The 23984-nt window shown below is 43.1% G+C and overlaps 1 protein-coding gene across 11 annotated transcripts in view; it reads right to left on the bottom strand.

Moving 5' to 3' along the window:
• The window catches only part of FGGY (FGGY carbohydrate kinase domain containing), a 356970-nt gene that overhangs the window by 143193 nt on the left and 189793 nt on the right, over positions 1-23984 (bottom strand). For 4 of the 11 annotated variants that reach the window (XM_068140722.1, XM_068140721.1, XM_068140717.1 and 1 more), the window contains 4 exons: positions 7706-7843; positions 6728-6940; positions 3713-3824; positions 1612-1763 (listed from right to left, as the gene is read on the bottom strand). In XM_068140722.1, coding sequence (XP_067996823.1) covers positions 1612-1763; positions 3713-3824; positions 6728-6928 — 465 coding nt within the window. In that variant the 5' untranslated portion in view covers positions 6929-6940; positions 7706-7843. Of the gene's footprint in view, positions 1-1611; positions 1764-3712; positions 3825-6727; positions 6944-7705; positions 7844-12191; positions 12290-19656; positions 19790-23984 lie in introns of those variants that run through there. The other 7 variants (XM_068140711.1, XM_068140710.1, XM_068140716.1 and 4 more) reach the window with 7 other exon arrangements.

The raw sequence follows: 23984 nt of genomic DNA, 5'->3' as shown, positions 1-23984 counted from the left end.
ATATTTTGCAACAAGTATAGAAGCAGTAAGCAAGACTTGGTCACATACCTGTCTGAAGCTAGAGACTTTAACACTACATGTACTCAACAGAGTACAACCGAATCCCTCATAAACATTCTTATTCCTCCTCATGAGCTAGCTGAGGTGCTACTGCAGATGTCACCTAAGGTCCCCAAGCTAAGCAGGGTAAGCCTAAGCAGTTTAGCAGTATGACTTTGCTGGTCCACTCAGGATGCAGCAGCTGTGGCATGAGCAGATCACAAGCAGATACTGAGGTAAAAAGACCCTCTCCTGAGGGTAATCATCTCTTTAAGCTGGTATGTCAGGAGCTGAAAGGGGACCTATGAACAAGCCCTCTTTCATAATGCCCTCCTGCCAGGCAGTGCAGGGTAAGGGCAATTCTATTTCCTACCCATTTGCTCACAGAGGGAACAAGCCCTGCAATACTTCCTCTCCTCTTTATAATACAGCAATTACATCAGAGGGCTTTGAGGTCATAGCATAGACTTATATCTCCAGGTGTCCACATTTGGAGAGCACATCATCTGGCCCTTCCTGATCAGTCAGCTACTGATATTCCAGACCTTGCAATATAAAAATGTTTAAAACACACTGGATTAATTTATTTTTTTTACAGCTTCTAACATTTTATTATTTTTAAAATGACTGATGTATAACACTCACAGATCAAAAAGGGAAGAACTATTAAATGGATAGCTGTATTTCAGATAGCATCTACAACCAACATAAATTATCCCCTGTCTGTCAGTACCTACTCCCAGCAGTTAATTCCTTTAGTTTACCCGAATCAGCACCTTGCTGCTCTGTAATGTTTTGTCTGTAAGTACAAGACTGTTTGTTTGAAACTGGCAGCAAGTAATTTACATCTGGGCTTTGTTAAAATGACAGCAAGCATCACTGAGACCAAATGTAAGAGCCAGACTGGAGGAGCTTATAAAAAATTCAAGTGGCAAGCATTTAATAACTGTCAGATTAGATGAGAAATGGCATTCTGCAACACACAACATTTAAACACAAGAGACAGAAGTAGAGGTCTACAGTGTGAACAGAGCACCTTCCATTTACCGACAGTGTCCTTCCTACAGGTGGGACAGAACTCAAGCAAAGCTCTAACAAAACTGCAGCCAAAGACATCACATGTGCCCTCACTGCTGGCTGCACAACCTCAGAGGCAGTAACTCTAGCTGGAATGCCCAATGTGGAGACTGTGCTGCTCTCAAATTGCTATAAATCTAGCTACAGTAATAGGAGCAGGAAACATGTCTTCATATGTAAATCCTAGGATATGTTGAAGACATGTTACTTGCAACTACATTTGTATGTATATATAACCTTAAAATTAGGTTTAAAAAGGCATAAGAAAGGTTTTAATCAAGAAACACTGCACTGCAACAACATCAAAGATATTTCTAAATAATTGAGGGGAAACAAAAGCATCTCAAAATGGTTTCAACCCAACTTAAGGCTGCCCTTACTTTACACACCTTTGGGTTCAACACTAAGGCTAAAGATTTTGTTTCAGAAATTTCCTTCTCAGAAATAACACAGGGCATTAATCATTAAAAATACATCAGTCTTGGGTGCACTCACCTCCTTGAGCCACAGCAACTTAGGTGGCTGCATTTCCACAGACATCACTCCCCCTACATAGCTCAAAACCCTGTGTTGTGTGGCATTGATGCGCTCCACTTGACTGGCTGCACGATGGTCCATCCACATGATAATATTCCTATAGTTCTGTCCTTGGGGAAAAAACACAAAACAAAACCTTAGTAAGTTACTAGACTCTAAGCTGATTCACACTTTTCACTTCTACATATAAAACTTTAATTCTATTTGCATTAATAATCCACAGTAGTTATCTACAGATCCAATTTTAGGTCTCTGAACCAACTTTAAGACATGCTGAGCACTAAGAATACTGACTGAAACCAGTAAGGCTTGAGAGCATCCAAGAAGGTTGAAATGCCACACTCTTGTAGACTACACTTGGTTCAAAGCACCCAAACTACTTGACAAAGAACATATATAAGATTAAAAAAAAATATATATAAAGAAGTATTTTGGTGACTAATAACTGAAAGTGTGACAAAATCTGAGCAATTACATTATGAACTGCAATTAACACAGCTAGTCAACTAGACAGAGAGATTTTCTTTCCTCTTCTATTGTTAGGAGAACTACCCTAATTCTTGCCAAAAATACAGTTTCAGGGTGAACAACTTGCTTTTATCATAGAATGGCTCAAGTTGGAAAGGACCTCAGAGATCATCTACTCCAACCTCCCTGCCATGGTCAGAGACACTTCTCAGCTAGACTCAGCCACTCAAGGCCACATCCAGCCTGGCCTTGAACTCTAAGATCTCCCTGGAGTTTTCTCTTCTCTAGGCTGAACAACTCCAGCTCCCTCAGCCTATCCTCACAGCAGAGGTGCTCCAGCCTTTGGATCATTTTGTGGAAAGAAAAAGCATTTGCAAGTATGCATGGCACATGAGAACAAGACAGTTAGAACAGTAATCCAGACAACACTTTGAATTCCTCTGTTGCTAAGTGTACTGCACACTCAACTTCATGACACAGCCACTCATGCATATTCTTGAAAGCATACTCCAAGACAAGGCAGAAGTATGAGGCACATCAATATTTCTACCATGGGTTGCAATACCACTATAGAACTGTGAGACTGCCTGAAACCACACCATTGCACGCCCATACCAGTGGGACAGCATTCAGAGCATTCACACACAAGCATTCTTTTCTTCTTATTTAACAACAACACTGGATAAACTCAAAGTTCTTGGGGATATCAGAGAATAAGAAACGAGAACCGAATTTGACTCAATAGACCAAAATAGTCCCAGACATCATTAGGCCTCGAACAGATTGTAAGAGACTCTTGAACTGAAAAATAAATAATTACATCTAAATTTAGTGAAGGACATTTTGGGGGCAAAGCTGGTTTCTTGAGAAGAGGAGGAGGAGATGACAAATACATCTGAGAATAGAAAGGGAACATACACAGAATTGTGATTATGGCTCTGTAACCACTGATTTAGCACACACCTAATCTCTAATGGGATCCACTGAAAAGAAGCGCCTCAGACTTTGCTGGAGTCTGAATCACTACTTTAAAACCAATTGTGAAAATAAAAAAGGAATTTCTAGAAAAAGGTCAGAGACTGCTTCTGAAGTTTCGTACTGTCCTAGGCAAAGAGAGAAGATGAGTATAATGAAATACAGAGGCTGAACCCCTTGCCTGTAGCTCCATGGTAGAATAGACAGATTGTGCTAACACTGACATTTTTAGCATGCCTTTAGCCAGTGTGGATGGGCATCCACACACACTACAGCAGCCATGGGCATACACACACACCACAGCAGCCATGAGCAGCAAAGTTTGAAGGAGAAGGAAATATGCAGAAAAGACAAATAAGCATAGATTTCTCTAAAAAGTGTCTCTCTGAGCCAAGAAGAATGATTTTGATCTTAGGATGCCAAATGTTTAGCCAAACAGTAATTCTCATCCCAAATTGAATTTTGCAGTAGAATGAAAAAAAATCCTACTGTAAAAAATATTTTCTCTCATCTCTATTTCCCTTAACTTGGCTCTTGGACAAAATGCTTAAGTTCACTCCCATGAGGGGCAAAACATGTACAGTAAGACCAGTTTCTAGAAGTGCTGGAGTCCTACCTTCACAGTTGACTGCCAAAGGCTGGAACTGTTTATCCACAACAACAAGGGAACATGTTGCATCAAAACCAAGCCCTTGGATCTGGCCAGCATCTACTCCATGGACAACTTTCTGCAAATACACAGAACACTCCTGAACACAAACACGTCCATCCAAATGAGTACGGACGATGAGCTATGCGTTAGAAATGTGAGATCAAACTCCAAAATTGAGATTCAATAGCCTTTAACACCTCTACAAAGATAGGCTAAGGGAGCTGGGGTTGCTCAGCCTGGAGAAGAGAAGGCACCGGGGAGACCTAGTATCAGCCTTCCAGTACCTGAAGGGGGCTATAAGAAGATGGAGAGAGACTGTTTGCAAAGGCCTGCAGGGATAGAACGAGGGGCAGAGTAGCAAAGAGTAGATTTAGATTGTGTATCAGGAACAAGTTCTTTACCATAATGGTAGTGAAACACTGGAACAGATTACCCAAGGAGGTGGTTGGGGCCCCATCCCTGGAGATATTCAAGGTGAGGTTCAACAAGGCTCTGAGCAACCTGATCTAGTTGAGGATGCCCCTGCAGGCTGCAGAGGGAGTTGGACTGCATGACCTTTGTAGGTCCCTTCCAACCCAAACCGTTCTGTGATTCTGTAATCAAAAATGCATCTCATTACTGAAAAATAATCTCTGGTTATCAAAACTGAATTCAAAGGTCCACAGAAAGTTCTTCATTAATGTTAATTTTACCAGCCACACTTCTGAGTAAGAGCAGGAAGCACAAAATATCAGAAAATAGAAGTAGCAAATAACTAGCAATGCTAATTTTCCTCTCTTTTAAAAGCTTGGAGTTGAGCTGCATATGAAACATGGACACAGGATTAGGGCCAGGTGCTTCCATCAGTTACTGCACTCAGTTGCCCCCACCTGTGGAAGCAACAACCTTCTTAAACTGCTTTGGTAATACTGTGCCCCAGCTTTTTGACTTGCAACAGTGAAGGCTCCCCCAAATAAAGCTGGTCAAAACATGCAGCAGTGCTATCCCTTCTGCAATGCAGACTTTTTGAAAAGCTCTGCTACCAGCAGTTTGGAGAGCATACTTTTTGGAAGACCTACCCCGCAAAAATAACCACCCTAAAAGGCCTCAACTTCACAGCTTCCAGCAGCACTGGAAAAAAAAAACCAAAACCACCAACAAAAACCACACAACACCCACATGGATTAAGTGCCAAGCGAGGCTGCAAGACACCTAAAGTGTAACGTGGTAATAAATTGCCACTTCTCAGCAACAATAAAAAGATCATTATTTTAATTAGTACTAGAAGGAAAGACTTCCACTAGACTTGCTCCAGTGTCAGTCTCTCACTGCCTCTGTAAAGCTATAGTTGCAGACTGCTTACAAGTAAGAGATTGTATCTAGAGAGGTTCAGAGCAAAAACAAAGCAACTCACAAAGAGAGAAATCAAACAAGCGGAATAAAAGCCTTGCTTTGCTTAAGGTCATGCTGTTCTTCCCCATCACTCCTGTCGCTCCCTTCTTTAGCTTCCTTCCCCCCTCACCTCGTCTCTCTCATCTCAGGGCATTTCTGCAGAGCCAAGCTCATTAATGTTTGAAAAGGCTGATCAATAACAAGGGAATGGGTGAACTGTCCATCTGCAAATTACCAAGCATATCATGAATATTTAAAAAGCAAGCCTTAGCACACGGAGCAGGCTGGAGCTTTATAAAGCAAGATTAAATGGCCTATATATGCACCGCCAAGCAAGGTTCCTCATTTACTTTTACCACCAGGGTGTAGAGGCAGATCCTTGGAGAAGAGGGTATGCTATTTTCTCTTACAGGGAGGTTTATTTCAGTCTGGTTCTGTGCTTGGTACTATTCACAAATTTATACGATATATTTTAATCTTATAATACTGGATCCTCTATAATGAGGCTCACAGGTGACAGACATTATGTTAGGCACCACCCACAAACCAGGTAACAACTTCTCTACAGTAAAGGCTCCTTTATTACTTCAGTGCAGCACCACATGTATCTTTAAATACATGCATTACGAGGTCCTGAGGAACTTTACAGACTCATAGAACAGTCTGGGTTGGAAGGGACCTCCAAATGTCATCTAGACCAACTCCCCTGCAGTCAGAAGGGGGGTCCTCAACTACATCAAGTTGCCCAGAGTCCTGTTGAACCTCACCTTGAATACCTCCAGGGATAGGGCCCCAACCACCTCCCTGGGCAACCTCTTCCAGTGTTTCACTGCCCTCATGGTAAAGAGCTTGTTCCTAACATCCAGTCTAAATCGGCCCTTCTCCTGAAGCCATTGCCTCTCATCCTATCACTACAGGCCTTTGTAAATAGCCCTTCTCCATCCATCTTGTAGGCCACTGTCGGGTACTGGAAGGCTGCTATCAGGTGTCCCCAAAGCCTTCTCTTCTCCAGGCTGAACACCCCCAGCTCCCTCAGCCTGTCCTCATGCCAGAGGTGCTCCAACTCCCTGATAATTTTAGTGCCCCTCCTCTGGACCTGCTCCATCAGGTCCATATCCTTCCTGTCTTGAGGGCTCCACAGCTGGACGCACTACTTCAGGTGAGGTCTCACCAGAGCAAAGTGGCAGAATCACCTCACTCGATCTGCTGACCACACATCTTTTGATGCAGCCCAGGATGTGACTGACCTTCTCTTACTCCTCAAAAAACTGTGTGGTAGCTCAGATATACACTAGTGACACAAAACCCACAGATGTGAATCCTGAAGGCGGTGGTTAAGTCATCCCCCTGAGCTAAGAGCAGAAAGAAAGGCCTTCCATTCCATTTCAGTCACAGCATAAGCCTGGCTTTCAGCTCTTCCCCTAAGTAACAGCCATAGTGAGGCTACCTCAGCCTCAGGGTCCCTTTAACGCACAAGGATGGTTGCAAGTTACAAAATAACGCAACATGCACAGAACTGAATGGGAAAGGCTGGTGACTGGAAGACTTTAAGCATTCAGAACCTGAAGAGCTTCCTGCAACATATAACCTTGACTTTTTTTCCCATACCTTTGTGACTGAGCAACAAGCAGCCCATATATCTGCAGAGGATTGCTCGTAGTGGTCTGGTTGGGGCTCCCAAATCTGGATTGGCTGATCTGCATGTGCCACCACTGTCCCATGTTCATCTACCAAAGCTGCTCGAACACTTGCTGTCCCCACATCAATTCCAACGTAGTATTTTGCTGGACTCTGCTTCTCACTATACATCTTTATTAAAACCTGCTGGGAAAAATAAAACAAAACCAAACAAGAGGTTAAAAACAGAGCAAATGACTGCTGATGGATAACTGTGCTGAACAGACACTTTGCTTGGTAAGACTCATTCAGCATTTATTAATTGAGTCTTGCACTACTTGCACTGCTCTCCTTCAAACATTTGTATCTAAGTTGCAAGGCACCCAAGTTCCTGAAAAGCAAACTGTAAATGTGCCTGTAAGAATGCGCATGCTATGATAAAGTTCCTGCACTCATACAATCAAGCAAGTGAGCTGTTATCATACAGCGTTGTCTCTACATAAAGGAAAAGAGAGAAGGAGACAGGAAGGGTATAGTTTCAAAGTCTTCAGCACTCAGGAGCTGGTGCTTTAAACAGAAGGGAATTTTCACCCAGAGACTCCTGGGTTTTCCTGAATTCTGGCAGATGAGGAAGCTGCTGATGCCTGCTAGAGAACCACCACATTTATGTCACTGCCTTAATGCAAACAAATTATTCTCCTAAAAAAGTGAAAGAGGTGGTGTGCCTGGGTCCACTGAACCCTGGCCTGAAAAGGAACAAGGAGCCAAGGGCTTCGGCCTCCCACAGAGCCAACCGGATCATGAGAGGCAAATTACAGCTGAGCGAGTCAGGGAATTTCTGTAAAATCTGAAAACAGTTTCCCCTCCCCCCAAAAATGGGGAGTGACCCTTTTAACCTAAATAACTGACAATCTGGTACATACTACCCAATTTTGGTCCTTCCAAAGAATGAAAAACATAAAAACCTACCTGAAAACCAAACTGGGCAAATTTTTAAGAGCTATCCACCATCAACCCACACAATTTTATAGGTTCAGAAAATAATTTGTTGAAAATGTGTTGAGTTATGAGAGCATCCCAGGAAATCTCTGCCTGTTCTCTCACAACCTACAGAAACAAAATGAGGTTAAATTAATGGATTTAATTATTCAGGATAAACTGCTTATTTCACTGCATTACGTTTAACTATTTGACATTTAATGCAGTGACAAATGCACTGCACTTAACATTAAAGCACAAACTGTGAGAAATTAACATTTACATTTTGATCAAGCTGGAAGAATGCTAAGTTAGAGCTGATAAAAGTATTTGAAACTTCAGAGAAGTACAAAGTTCAGTGCTGGTATCAATCTATTAAGCCTCTGAAACACACCAAGTGCAGCTGACACAGAGCTCCTGATTTCCAGACAACCAAAGGATCAATTCTAATTTGATGAATACACAGTATTTACATGGCATCAAAAAGGCTCTACTTAAAAAGAGCTCATCTTTCCCAAAGAAGTGACCTGGATTACTTCTGTACATGAAAGATGAGTTGCAGGGAAGGGCATAAGCAAAGGGGAAAAGACTTGGAGAGTACTGCTTAATTAAGAAACATGATTACTCCTATTTCAAATGAATACTTTGTGCGTGTGTGCATGTCTTGTGTTAAATAACTAGAGTTCAGTGGTAAAGTACACCAAAAGCCTGATGGAAAAAGCAGTGGAAGAGAAAATGGCTCAAGTCCTCTTTCTATGTGTTTTTGCTACTCAGAACAAGCTTAACAGATGTTACAGAATGAATAGCTGCTCATATAGCTACATAAACTGTACTCTTGCTTTAGAAAAAATGTTTATTACTTATTTCTACAAGACATAAACCCAAGCTTCCCCCCTACCACCCCAGCTCAAAATATCTTGAGCACAGGTCAAGATCTATCATTGGGTGGCAAGTTTGAAGGTAGTGTTGACACAATGTACTGAGCTGTTTACATCTATGGCTGGCTTGTAACCACTGTTGTGCTGTGGTATCCACAGACAATCCACAATCACTGAGGGTTAGAGGTAGCAGGTGAAATAAAGAAGGAAAAAAAGAGGAGGGAAAAAAAGTCAGTCCCTTATCTCAGAAAACTCCATTATCTGGATAATAACTACACAGTGTAACAGCTAATTAGGACAAAGTGGGTTTTGCATTTAAAACATCATAAGCCAACACCTTGGCTGAAGAAGCACAGAGCATCACGGGTTGGAAGGAATCTCTGAAGACCATTTGGTCCAACCCTTATGTTTAGGTGGAACTTCCTGCATTCTAGTTTGTAGCCACTGCCCAAGCAACCTACCCAGTTTCTTGTCATCCTACACCTTACATGGTTCAAGGACATGTGGTTAGGCTATGGAGATCTCTTATCACAAGCATGTTGAATTGCCTGAATCTGTAACTTCATCCTTAGACTAACTACTACTAGAGGCCAGGGTGCACTATCAAGTGGCGCCAGGGGAAGTTTAGGCTGGAGTTGAGGAGAAAGTTCTTCACCAAGAGAGTCATTCATCATTGGAATGTGCTGCCTGGGGAGGTGGTGGAGTCACCATCCCTGGAGGTGTTCAAGAGGAGATTGGATGTGGCACTTGGTGCCATGGTCTAGTCATGAGATCTGTGGTGCCAGATTGGACTCAGATGATCCTCGAGGTCTCTTCCAACCTTAGCGATACTGTGATACTGTGATTTTGTTCTTGCTTGGTTGGCATTAGCATGAGGGACTTCTGTCCATTACCAAAGCTCCTGAACAGCCTGGTACAAACCAAAGCAGTTAGCAGACCCCACAGCAGGGTCACTAGAGGAAGCCATACAGATTATTAGCTTCTAACAACATCAGAAACTAGAGAAAATCAAAGTTGTAGAGCATCCTGTGGTCCTGAAAGAAATTCTAGCTGCTCTCCTCCAGCACACTGGATCTGCCCAGTCGATTAGGTGCAACACACACTAATCTCGTTAAGCAAGGTCATTTGTTCAAGCAATGAGCAATCAGCTAAAAATAATGGTGTGCCATGAGTCTAACACCTAAGAATATTGGCAAGAAAGCTCGCTTTATTTTCTTGGCCCTAGCTCTATGACCTGGTCAGGCTAACAAAAGCTAATGCCTCTGTCACTGAGAGGACAATTCTCCTGATATCTGTGATTAATGCTGCATCTGTCAGCTGGGAATACTTACAGCACTCTGCATCTTCCTCTTAGCCCTCTGCTGTAAAAGAAGTTTTAAGACATTCTTTTCAAAAGACAATGTTCAGTTTTAATTTTGCACTCCCATCTCCTCACAGCTTAAAAGGCTGGCTGCAGATGCTGCTATCTACCTACGAGAAATTCTGCTATCAAGAAATTGCATAAGCCTTTTCCTGATACTACCTCATGAATTTCCCCAGTTTTCCCTATTTTGGCTCTGTCTTCAGCTGCTGACTCACAAAAAGACAAGAATAAACCACAAGCTACAAAGCAGGGCTTTTTTAAAAACAAAATCAAACCTTTCTTACTTTTCTTTCACTAAATACAAAAAGCAAAAGGAGTATTTTATATCCTACCTCTTTGTCTCACACATGCAATCTTACTCTAAATTTTCACTTCTCTTCCTTGTATGGCAGCATTGATTTTAGCTCATTAATGTGTTTTTGCTACTCAGAGAACAAGCTTAACAGATGTTAGAGAACTAAGCTCATAGTACCTCCTACTCAGCACTTAAAATTATGGCTTTGCATTGGATTCTTCCCACAAACATTTGAAACCTGGAACCCAATCAGCCCATGTAATGTTTACTTTCCTTTTTTCCTTACTAAGCAACCAGGATGTGCATGCACAAGTGACTGAGCAGGAAGCACAGTTTGTTTATGTGCTTGAGCAGTTCATATCAGTCTAGGCATATCCACTCATTAACAGAAGTAGAACAGTGGACATAAGAAAGAGAAGTGACAGAGTCCAAACTAAGAACCACAAATCTGTTTTAACTGGTCTTTCTCTGAATAAAACTTAGCTAGATTTACAAACAACACTTCACTATCTTACCCCCAAAAAAAGGTTAAAAGTAAATATTAAGCCTTTTTCCAAGCATAGCAAGTACTGATTTACTGAAGCTGTCCAAAGTATAGCATCTCTGCAATAGGATCTGATCTGCTTGCAAAAACACATTGTGATGCCAAAGGTCTTTCTGGAATACCAATCATTTAGTATGCCACCTCCTTGTTAAATGGATCCAAAAAAGCACTGTCATCTCCAGGTCATTAGTGTCAAAAATTTGGGACTCTGCCTGAAGGTATTTCTTGAGAACCAGAGAACTCAGCATCGAGGTTGGCAGAGAATATTTAGCCAAAGCACTTTAATAAGAATCTAAAGAGGAATGTTGTCATTCAGTTTTGTTTACAGAAGACTCCTTTGGTGCAAGAAAAAAACTCCAAATCAGAAATGAAGAAAGGCTTTAGAGGAGTTCAGAGATAAAAGAAGGTCCTAGCACAAGCTTTGGAATCTGGACACCAACATGCATTGCTACGTGCAAAGAAAACTTTGGTTTGGATTTTGTATCTACTGGATTCTTAGCACACAGCTTCTGCAGTCAATAAAACCAGAGGGAAAATAGCAAACCAGAAAAATGACTGAAATAACAAGTCCTCAAGGTCTACTCAGACAGGTCAACTCCTTAATCCCAACAGTCCTAACAAAAATATTTGATGCCTGGATGATGCATGGTTATGGACTTCCCAAGAGCTGGAAAGCAGTGGCGATAATACCAGTGCCTCTTATACCCTTGAAGTATCTACCTCAGGAAGCCTGACTTCTTGCAGCCAAGAAAAAAGTCCTCCAGAACTTTAATAAAGCTTTGCTTGTTCAAAATTGTTGTGGTGCTAGGGCCTCCTATTTACAACTTAGTGTTTGAATCTGCAAACTGAAAGAGAGAGGCAGAGAGCAAAAAAAAAGGGCAATTTTTAGAAGGCATGTCCAGCTTGACCGTGTTAGTCTGGGACTACAACTGCTAAGACAGGAGAAGCAGCCAAAATTCTCTCCAAGCACTAAACCAGCAATGGCCTCTTTCCCTGCAAATCACAGCAGGGACAGAATGGCTTTTCAAATAAGCATTTATGATCAAAGGGCTACAGCATACGATAAATATTTATATGGCACATTAAATAATAGTCTGTATAAATATTATTCAAAATGTGTGTGCTGGAAACCACAGACTTCCCAGTTTATCCTTAAACAAATGTGCTAGTTTTCCCACATAGGCAATCATGAAAAAAAACAAGGGGGGGAGGTGAAACTGTCATTTGCAAAAATATTTCTTTTTTAATTAAAAAAAAAAAAGGGGGAAATAAAATCCTTAACATTGTTTACTTTAGGTTGAAAGGACTAAGTAATCAGATGACCGTTTCATTACAACTAACTACTCAACTCAGGCTTTCCCACCTTACTTCTGGGTCATCAGATTGCCAGGACCTACCTTTCTGCTAAGCTGCAGCACAGGAAAGCTGCAGACTCCCAAGCATTTCCAGCAGGGGCCTTTACCAGCAGCAAGTAGAGACTGTGTGGTATCATGTGCTTACACACGAGGAATTATGAAGGACTGGCACGTCTGTTTTAAACTTTGATCTTTGGAACGCTGCAGGCTGCCTGGGCCCAGCCATCATGGATAAACAGTGTGGGTTTAGTGGTGCAGCTGTGCTTTTCTATGGATTACTGAGAAAAAGATTAACAGGCTCAAATCAGGCTTCATAATTGCAGTGTGAGGAGATCTAAGTATGTTAACTAAAAACTGCTTTTCAATTGTCAAAAGGAGATAAAACATTACACTGGAAATTCAGCACTTTTTGGCTTTCTGAGGTTATAGTCACTGAACTCACAACAGTGATGGTGCTAGCATGGCAAACTCTTCTTAAAGACTGTGAACTCCCTTTCCTCTTCCAGGATCTTTAATTCCTGTTTTGATGTGAAGAGACAAAGAAGGCACATGTCTGTGTGGGAGAGTGGGAGCAGATGGGGAATTCAAACATTGTGTTGAAGGGCAGTACTAACATAGAATAATGCTCTTAAGTGCCCAAGGAACTATGCTAAAACTATCAACAAGCATTTCTGTTTCAGCTACCCAACAACAAGCAAAACAAAAACAAAAAACAAAAGCACACCTTTACCTCCCCTATTCCCTTCCCAAAACAGAAACACGTATGTGCAGGAGATCTGTCTTAGCAATGGGAGGAGTATGTGAACAGTAACAAAACTGGAATGAACAAAGGAAAAACAAACTGGAGAAAGTCTTCATCATCAAAACCCCTATACTTTGGATGATTTCATATGGTTTCTGGTAAGTTCTGTGGAGCTTTCTCACATTGAAATACTCTTTCCTCATAACAAGGGCAAACAGCTTCAAATAGTGGAAGGGACCTCATTTTAGTAATAGAATCAGACCCTAACTCCCAGTCCTTCAATACCTACATTGTTCCACCAAAACCTTCCTAATTGCCCTCTTCAACACCGTAACAGGGGCTCAATAAATCCCACCACAGGACTGAAAATATTCTACTATGTTCAAGTATCTCCTTTTCTCTATATAAATAATTCACTACGTACTGATCTTCTGTAATGTCTCTCTGTATCTTCTTTTTTTTTTCCTTCCCCTCTCTCAGTGTCCAGGACAAAGCCATTACTTCATCATTGCCTTCTGCCCTTTAATTCCCTCTTTTGTATTTTAAATACTTTCAGCCCAAACTATTTCCACTTGATCTGGTATATAAAGCCACACACATCACAGTTTATCCCGGGGTAAATAATTAGTGGAGAAATGAAAATGACAAAGCAAATTATTCCAAGAAATTAGATCCAAAATTTATTCATTTTCAGCTTGCTGCCTACATCAATATCTCACTCAGCAGCAGCAGAAAGATGTCAGCATGACCAGTGTCAATAAATATCAAGCTCCTAAACATACAAGACTGGGGTTTATCTATCACCTGCTCTAGAAAATACCTGTACTAGAAGAGAAAAATGATGTTCAGCTTCCAGTTCCTCTTAAACTCACACTGGCAGACACAGCCCACAGCACCCTGGATCAAACAAGAGCAATGGCATTCTGGCCCCTGGCTGGACTGGGTCAGATGAAAGGTGCAATTAGTGCAGTATCCTGCCACAAGCAGCAGCAGCCATAAGAAAAGCAGATGCCTGCCCTTTTCATCCAGTGATACTTTCCCAAGACACCTTCTTCCTCCTGCTATCTATAGTAGAGGCACTTCCTGAGGCAGAAATTTTATCTTTAGGATTAGCAGACCTTGAAGGCTTTTTCCTCTCCAAATAAGACCGTGCTCTTTTTGAATTCAGGGAAACTTCTGTAACTGCAGACTACTGCGGTAATGAGTTATAAAGTTTTGGGTAAACAATGCAAGAAAAAGCCCTTTTGTTTGTTCTGAGCATGCCACCTGCTAGCTTTGTTTGATGTGCCTGAGTTCCTGAGCTAGAGAAGGCATTAAGCAATTGCTCAATATTTACATTCTCCATGCAGTCATGACTAGTTGCATCGCATCCTGACCTGTCTCCTACAGACCATGGGCACTGAGCTGAACTCACAATCTCAACACGGTCAGGTAAGTCAAAAAGGACTTTTCTGCTCTCTGACTGTTCATGGATGTGGCAATAACAAGCACCACAACACAGTGCAGTAGGAATAAGCAGCAAGTCATGACCCCAGATGGCTTTGGACAAGCAAAGATATTGCTCAGAGATGCTCACAGTAGAAAAATAACATGTTGGTGTCAACTGAGAGGTGATGCTTTAGAGCACAGAGGTGGCTATGGAAGGCAAGGCAGGAATTTCAAACTTCAGACAGTTCCCAAAACACAGCCCCTCAAAATATAGCTAAACAGGAATCCAGGAGCTCCTCCCAACTCTGCTTGGAGAAGACTAAAGGCTAGTGCTCACCTTCGTTTTCTTTGTAAGGAAAAGCAAGGCACCCAGGTGCTTGTTGCACACTCTTATGACCTTTGCACTGCAAGACACACGAGATTAATGCCACTGCATGCTTCCAGAAGCAGCCTGGCTGCCCAGTCAGTCTGTGAGACCAAGGACAGATCAGCTCTCTCACTCTATGCTTATCAGCGTGCAAGTTGCAAACTGGCCTGCCCCATTTGTTCCCCAGCCTGTAATCAGTACACAAAAGAAACAAGTTCAGCTCTCTCTGCTCCACTGCTCGCCTAACAGCAGGAACAGCAGGAAACAGCTGCAGAGAGGAGCTCTCAGGAAAAAGGAAAGCTGAGCAAAGAGCCACAATAACACACAAAATGAGATGAGGAGAGGAGACAACACACTTCTGGGGAAACCCGACAGCTACAAATCCCTCTGGGGCTCTCTTGGCCCTGCTTGGACTACACCATCACTTCAAAAACAGGGTCTGATATTGCATCCCTTGAAGTCAGTGGCAAAACTCCCAGCCACATTAATAGTTCAGGATTAAACTCTTGACACTTATGAACCTCGCAGGTGCACTCACACGTCTGCTGGATTTTGAACACTTGCCATAACCTCCAATGTGTCACACAGAGGAAATGTTGATCAGTTCATGCCAAGACACAACTGTTACTCAAGAAAAAAAACTAAGGAATTAAAAGGGTATCTAGCAGCAGCCTTTATTCTCCACACCCTGAGGACAGCAATCAATGCAATTCCTGCACACCAACCTATTTAGATCCATTCCCTCCTCTGACACTGCAGCTGCATGTGTCCCTAAAGGCTGTGCTAATGACCTGGCAGACAGACATGTCCCAAATGACACTGCAGAATGTTTGAAGCTCTGAAAGGAGACACTATCTTGTTTACATTGACTACGAGGGGTAAAAAAAAAAAAAAGGCCATCTGATTATTACATAAATTCTATCTGTAACAGCTTCATGACGAGCTGAAACGAGGTAGCAGGCTCCAAAATAATAGATGGCTCCAAGAGGTTGGATCCATCAGCTTACTTGTCTAATACTAAGAAAGATCTTTCTTACTCTTATGTCTCTATCACTTTAACTTCTCCCACACTGGACAGAAAGAACAATCTCTGTTCATTGCCTGTAAACGAGAGGCAGAGTCCTGCACTGTGACATTTGTAGTTTTTCATTCTCTTTTAATGGTATAATGGAAATGCAGCAACAAACAAAAAAACAACCCCAAACAAAACACAAAGAGAAAGAAGCATAAAGTAAACACATCCCTAGCACAATCACCTTAATTTAGAGAATATCTGTTTACATTATAAAATATAACTTAGAATAGAATGCAACTTGAAAGACACAACTGGACTTCATAAGAGCACACAGACACTATAGCTATAAACTGCATCCCTGGATGCAGCCCCAGCACCAGGAGCTTCAGCACAGGGTACATCTGCTCACCTGGAATCCTGGCTAAAGAAAGCCATTTTGCTACTTTGTGTGTCAAAGTAGCCAACTTAGGTTACTGCTGATACTCTGATCAGGTCTTTAGATGCCAGTGCTACACGAAGGGTGAATTTGGCCCTAGCTGAGGGATTACATATCCGCAGATCAGCATAAAAATTATTTGGTCTAAGTTCAGACTTTTAAGAAATGACAAAACATCAAAATTAGCATACTGGCTGAAATCCACTGCATTTCCCATCAAGGCTTACACATTCAAGCAACATCTGAACCAACTGTCTATAATTACTCCTGGCAGATACTGGAACACTTAGGCCAGTAGTAGATGCAACAGTCAAATCAATTTTTAAAGACATGCTGTAAAACCACTTCTTTCAGTGCTCAGCCCAGAAGCAAACACGTGTCCATGAGCTGAGGCCAGAATTCACCACAGAGTCTTTGTTCACTCTTGCATAGTAAGAGCACGAGAAGAATGACAGCCCTAAGTAAGCTGTCATTTTAAAATTAAACATTTATTTGGGCTGCAATTCCAAAAACACTGGCCCTGAAGTTCCTGTCACAAATACTTAGGAGAAAGCAAGGATGCACATTAGCTTAGGCTAAAAGAAACACAAATACTGCACAAAAATCAGGTATCTAGATAGACCATGCACATGTAAGATGTCTACATCCCCTTCTTTCTTACAATGAAAGAAACAGCACATCTGCTCATCTGAACTCAGTAAGCTCTCTTCCATCTCTCTACACACACAGCTAGGGAGGATTGTTTGTTTGGTTTGGTTTTATCTATTCAAAATCTGCCCTTCTAATGATCCCATCAGCCTTATAACTTCAAACTCCCCCAAAGACAAGCCTGAAAATGTATGAGGCCAACACCTCTCTGTAAGTACCTTTCACTGACTTTCTCAAAACATCTCAGAAGTCAAGAGCTTGCTTGCCTCAAACAGCTGAAGGTCACAGATTTTCCAACTTTATTTTATGAGCGCTCTGAGTACTTTCCCTTTCACACATGGAAATGCAGAGGGGAAACTGAAGGCAGCTCAGACACCAACCCAAAGGCATCAATAAAAGACAAAACCAGAGCTTATCAGAGATAAGCTGGGTAGAGGGTTGGACTGGAAGATCTTTGAGGTCTCTTCCAACCAGATATATTTTGTGATTTCCCTTTGAGAATGATACTCATAAACACCTTTCTACCAAAGCCATACAACTACTGTTAGTTTTGTACACCGGGCACTTTGATATTCCCATGGCAGGTAGCAGGGAGAAATTTCAACATGAATCATTAGAAAATCCCAAGATACGAACCAGGAACATGCAGGAGAGCTATTGTGATCCTCCCCTGTAAATCTACTAGGTCTCAGGAAACAGATGAACCTTTAACGGGATCTTAAAAGGAAGAAGAGTTAATGTAAATAGAGAAGGCAAAGTTATTGGGGAAGTGCAAGAAACAAAACAGAGCCTGTATTTGGGAAGAAAACAAAATTTCTCCAGAAGAATCAAGAGTTTCAAATGATAACTTAGCTGTATGACTGCTACCAACACAGGACAGAATAATGGAAGTGGCTACGGACACACAGAAAATAGCACTGGTTTATTTAGTCTCTCCTGGCACTGTAAATTTATTTCAGCCCTGATTCTTACAGCTGGCAACAGCTGTACCTACAAGAACCCAATTCCCTTTGTGTTCCTCTTCCATCCTCCTCTTGCAGGCACTCTTCCCAGGGAAAAAGCAAGAAAGGAAAAAAAAGCTGTTTGGTTTGGGATTTTTTTTTTTTTTACCATATGCCAGTGTATATTTCTGAAGGAAAGGGGGCCATTAGCATTTAAAGACACTTAAAAGTTCCAATATGTCTGTGCACCATATTTAAGTACATTTAGAAAAAAATTTCAAAGTTAATTTCAACAAATTAAGCGAATGGCCTTCCTGGATGAGGGAATACAGGAGGACGAAAAACAAGGAAACCACCTTCACAGTAATGCATCTGTTTATTAGTTTCTACGAACCTCGGATATGAGAGAGCCCTCTCCTCCTCTCCTTCCCTGACATTTATTTCTTAATTGCTCTCCAGAGAAGAGGCACTGATGCTAAATTTATTAAACTAGCTAACAAGTCCCAAGCACGTAAGCAGAAACAGAATCTGCAAGGTCACCAGTTCCTAACCCATACAGAGCACGTCACTAGTGAAGAACACAAGCCATTACAGGCAAGTGGAGCCAAGCACAAGTAAACTCCACCAAGTTATTGGGGTGGCTCCATGCCAGCCCACAAGCTTTATGAGAACACAAAAGCAACTGCCATGCAAAGGTGTGAGAAAGCAGAGCTGCACAAGGAGGAAAGAAGGCAGTGGTGGAAGCAAGCAGCAAGAGGACACCAGTGCCAGTGATACCTGTGCCAGAGACATAAGACTGGAAACTACCAGCTTGAGTAATAGCAAGAAATATGTTTAAAGAAATCTCCCAGGGATCTGGAGGATTAAGCAAGTATGCATGTCCCATCTGCCTGTATCAGGTCACCTGAACACTGTCATTTAAAGCTCTCAAAAAGCACTAGAACAGGCTGCCTAGAAAGGTTGTGGAGTCTCCTTCTCTAGAGGCTTTCAAAACCCACCTGGATGCAACCCTGTGTGGACTACCCTAAGTGATCCTGCTTTGGCAGTGGGGTTGGTCTCAATGATCTCTTGAGGTCCCTTCCAACCTCTAAGGCACTATGACACTGTGAAAGGAGACAGGGAAAATGGCAGCTCTACTACCCCGGCATCCGCAGAAGGAGGCACTGGAAGCAATGTGGCTATCCCAGCCCTGCGAAACCTCAAGTTCTCCCCAGGAGCCCGTGCTGCCTGGAGCCTGTCACCGCGGAGGGACCGTGAAAAAGGGCAGACCCATTCTCATTAAACTGAGGCGTTATATATAGGCTGTGCCGTCGAGAAACGCAGTAAAAGCAAACTTTGGGAAGCCAGGCAGGCAGACTAGAATGTCAATCCTAAAAATGCCCCACCAGCTACGTGAAAAGCAGGCTCTGAAACTGGTTTGGAACAATTTAATTGCACAGCCAGCACACACCCTGGACACGCAGTATGCGGCCTGGGGGTGCAAGCGAGAGCAGTTCCCTGGGGAAAAAGCCAGAGAGGTTGTTACACACGGCTTTCAAATGTAAAAACACTGTAAATGCGCCAGGAACTCTCAACCAGCACCGAATCGCAGAATGGTAGGGGTTGGAAAGGACCTCTGAACATCTTTTAGTCCAAGCCCCTGCTAGCAATAGCCCCTCAGGCGCAGGGACGTCGATCCCTGAGCTGCAGCGCGGGGCTCCGAGGAGGGCACTGGGCTGGGAGCCCGCCAAGGCACGGCAAGGCGGGCTGCCCGCGCAGGCGAGTCGCACTGGGCCGCCAGCGCTTAAGGGCCGCCAGCGCTTAAGGGCCGCATCGGCGCGACTGCAGCAGCGCTCCCTGCAGGGGCACCGCGCCAGCCTCGCCTGCCTGCGGGGGAGCCCATTCGGCCGCGGCTAATCGCCGTGGGCCTTGGCGAGCGTCAGTCACTTACTTGTCCAAACTGAAACACTATATTAGCTGCGCAGCGAGCGGGCTACAGAAACCACGCTTTTCCTGACAGGGCAATTTCCTGACCGCCGGCCGCTGCCGGGAAGCCCGCCGCGCTCCCCCCAGGCCCGGACCTGGGCCCGGCCGCGCTTGCGCCGTCGTCCCCGCGTTGGGGCGGGGAAGGGAAGGCGAAAGCGAGCGAGCCTCCCCCCGCCCCCCTCTCCTTTGAAGGCTGCGCCGGCCGGTGCCGGCATCTGGTTTGCATTTGGGGGCCCGCGTGTGGAGCTCGCCCCGAGCGCTGTTCAAGGAAGGGATCTGCTGTGTGTTAGCCGTAACTGTCAGCCTGCGCTGCCCTCGGAGCCGAGCGTGCGCTGGGCCCTGTCAGGATTTCAACTGATACCGGTATTTTTACCTCGGAAAGGGACTCGTATTTCTCCTTTATTTAAAAGCAAATAAAACAGAAACAAGGGGGGCGGGGGTGGTTCTTTTTGTCAAAGGGGATGTTGCTAAATCGTATTTCTCAGCCTGCTGCCCTACAAGGCTGCAGAAATACTGGGCGCTGCGGAAGCCTTTATAGAATCAGAATAATTTCAGTTAAAAGATCTCTTAAGTAGTCATCAGGTCCAGCCATCAATCCCAACACCGCCATGCCCACTAAACCACGTCCCAAAGTGCCACGTCTACATGGGTTTTTAACATCTCCACCACCTTGGCAGCCTGGTGCAGGCCTTGACCACTCTTTCAGTAAAGAAATGTTTTCTAACATCCAACCTGAACCTCCCCTGGCACAGCCTTAAGCCATTTCCTCTCATCCTATTGTTAGTGATTTGGGAGAAGAGACCAACCCCCACCTCACTACAACCGCCTTTTAGGTAATGCATTTAGCATATAAGCCACATTGAGATCCGAGGAAAGAGTAAATACAGGAAAACAAGCAGAAGATAGGGGCATGTCTGGACTGAGGACATCCCACGCTTTGACCCATTAACATAAAATGACTTCTTAAATAAAAGAGCCATGAGGTAGATTTTCTGCATTGGGTTACTCCGAGAATTTTACCTGAAAAGTTGGAAAATTCCTGATGTGAAGAGGCTCAGAGGAGATCTCACTAATGCTTATAAATATCTAAAGGGCAAGTGTTGTGAGAATGGAGCCAGCCTCTTCTCAGTGGTGTCCAGCAACAGGACAAGGGGCAGAGGACACAAACTGGAACACAAGAGGTTCCAGTTTGGAAAAAAATTCTTTCCTTTGAGGGTGGCAGAGCTCTGGAACAGGCTGCCCAGAGAAGTTACAGAGTCTCTGGAGGCATTCAAAACCTTCCTGGACATGTTCCTGTGTGACTCTAGGTGACCCTTCTCTAGCAGGTAGGCTGGGCTAGATAATAGAGGTCTTACTTCCAACACCTACCATTCTCTGATTCTGTAAGAAATAAACCCTAAGTTTAGTGAAAGTTTGCTTAAACTGGAAGGAGGACAGGACAATAGTATGCCCTCAAATGCATCCCTTGAAAACAGAGAGAGCAGGACAGCAGTGGGTAGGACCAAACCCCACGTTTCTCCACAGCTCATGCAGGGAAGAGCAGATGGAAACCCTCACATTCCCATCACGTCCTCCTGAGGAGGCCCCAGGGAGCCACCGGGGATTTTTTTCCCCATTATTATTCCCTAAATATTCTACAGCAGGATTTTTGTAGAAAAAAAAAAACAAAACCAAAAAACCTCTCTTGCAACATTTCCAGAGTTTTCCTACTTTGGCCCAGGCAGAAATACTGCAGGAACAACCTTGCTCAGGGAAAGATGAGTGTTGTCTCGTGGTTAGAGCACAGGGTTCGTGGTCAGGAGCTGTGGGTTCTCATTCCAGCCTTGCCACTGAATCATTTTGAGAGCTTTGCTAGTCACTTTGTATTAGAACCATTTAGTAATTTTCCGTTGGAATGATTTCTGATGGAAAACACTACTTCCACAAAACTGAAATCTTCTGGGTGAAAACTGACTTTCTGTTGGGAATACCTCGTGTCTAGGCAGGGTAGGAAAGGGCATCAGACCCAAACTGAAGTATTTGGACTTTTCTTGCATTTGTTTTACTTTGAGCAATTAGATTCTTTTTTTCAAACCTACCCCACTCTTGACTGTAGTTCCACCAAGCCAGCTGAGTGCAGGGTGGGAGCATGTGCTCTCCTGCTCTGCTGTGCTCCCCGGGAGGTCTGCAGCGCCTGCAGTAGGACGCACATTTCTGTCTTCTGAGACACGTCCACCCGAGCTGAGTCAGACCGGGCCAGGCAGCCGGGCACCTGGCCCATGGGAACGAATTGTAGCGTAAGGCTGACACTGACCCAGCAAAAGCAGAGAGTTCAGAGGCACAAACAAGCTGTTTCACATTAGTTCAGTGACCCAAAACAAAGCACTGTGGCAGTGGCTATACCAAAATGGTTTATTCAACTGCAAAGCAGTGAAGTGAAGCCCAGAGAAATGGACCTGAGTGTGCGCCTGCCATCTCTGAGAGTCAAATCCTGCAGACCCTTACATAGACATGCTGTGCTCTGGTTTATAGTTTTTGCTTTTCACCCTCACAACTATCTCCCTTCTTGGCTCTTTTGTTCTAGAATCCTATTCCTCTGTCCATTAAAAACAAGTGCCACTATTTCTGTATATTCACAGGCTGCTGACACTTTCTTCTAATATAAATAGTATTTGTACTTCTCCCACAGTGTATTTGCAGACAACATTTAAATCTCTTCTGTTGTTTTGCCAAGTTGAACGTTAACCATTTACATTTTCTTTCATAACGGCAAGTTTTGGCTCATCTAATTAAGCTTTTTCTGCACTGATTTCAGTCAGAATTCATCTTTTTTGAACAAGAATGATCACAGCCCAATATAATGCATAATGTTCAAAACTAAATCTTGCTAGTGACTTGTACAGTGGCAGTAATAATTTCTTATGCACCCTTTTAGTCACAGGCAGGGATCAATTTTGCCTTTTTTACACGTCTGTCACCTTAGCACCTTGATTTATCCAGGTCTTTTTGCTCCAATACATAGCAAATTAAATTATTATTTCTTAAAGTTGTCTGTCTGCAAGTGCAGACAAATGTATTAACTTTCCCTTAATACAGTTTTCCATCTCATTATGCTTCTCTAGCACTCACATGGTTTCTTTCCAAGGGGGTGACAAATGAAATCAGTTTCAAGAACAATTAGAAGATCTCCAGCCTCCCAAATCAAAGTCCTGAAAATAGGCTTCTCATCAAGTGAAAGACTCAAAGTTTAGATTATCACCTATTCCCCAAGATCACATGAGGCTTAATTCATTACTCCTTTGAAATACTCTGAAAGCTGAGGGTTAAGAGGTGTTATATCAGTGCAGAATAATGATGATTAATTTGTGCTTGGTATCAAATGGGGAAGAGTTAGAGGTTTGTGTGCAGCGAATCCTCTATAATCCCAAATTCTTTCTCTAAACTTGAAAATACCTTGTAGATTTGTGCACCTTAAATGGAACCCACTTTTTTGTGTTGTAGCTCTGCCTCAGATTTAACTGCTTCAAACCACCTCCCTACTTTCCCAAGATTCTGGACAGATTCACTTAAAATATCTCCTTTTGCCTTTTCATTACAGAGGAACTAATGAGAATTCCATTTTAAATGTGCTTTCTGTGAGATGGGAACAGTCTTTTTTCTTTCCCCCCCTGATTAATAAAAGCCCGTATTTCAAGCTGTGGGGATATGGCTTTGGGTAGTGTAAATCAGCATTGCTCCGAGACGGCCTGCAGCCCTCTCAACCAGCGCTGCAGAATAATTTAGTGGGTTTAGCTGACAGTTGGCATCTTTGAAATATTCTCAACTGCAGAACTAGACTAGATGTGACACTTGTTGGAGAAGAAATCTTGCATAAATCTGTCTAAAAAGACTCACTTAATCATATTACTTCACTAGCAGTGGTAACCTTTGAAGGCCAAAGTCCAGGCAGGTTGAGAAATGGAACATGAGTACATAAAGGTGACAATTCCATTAACTGCAATCAGGGAGAGGTGAATGGTGAGATAAAGACAAATGACTTATTCTATAAAGAAAAGAAAATATCTCCGTGAAGGAGCAATAGAATGAACATTTTCCAGCCTTGTCAAGGAAACAAAGATCCAGCCCTGCTCCATTGTGACCAACACAAAAAGGTCTCTCAGCCTCCCTGGATGCAAGCTCTGGCCCCACATCCCAGCCTGCTGGTGAATGTTAGTGCGAGCTGCCATCTCAGGAGCACACATGGACACAAGTGAGACAGTCCAGCAGACAGCTATATGCAGAATGTCTGGCTGAATTGCTCACCATAGCTGTGCT

This window comes from Melanerpes formicivorus, unplaced genomic scaffold (genome assembly GCF_026170545.1).
Source record: "Melanerpes formicivorus ecotype bairdi unplaced genomic scaffold, bMelFor1.0.p_v2 SCAF_7, whole genome shotgun sequence".
NCBI lineage: Eukaryota > Metazoa > Chordata > Aves > Piciformes > Picidae > Melanerpes > Melanerpes formicivorus.
This window is presented reverse-complemented; position numbering and strand designations above follow the sequence as displayed.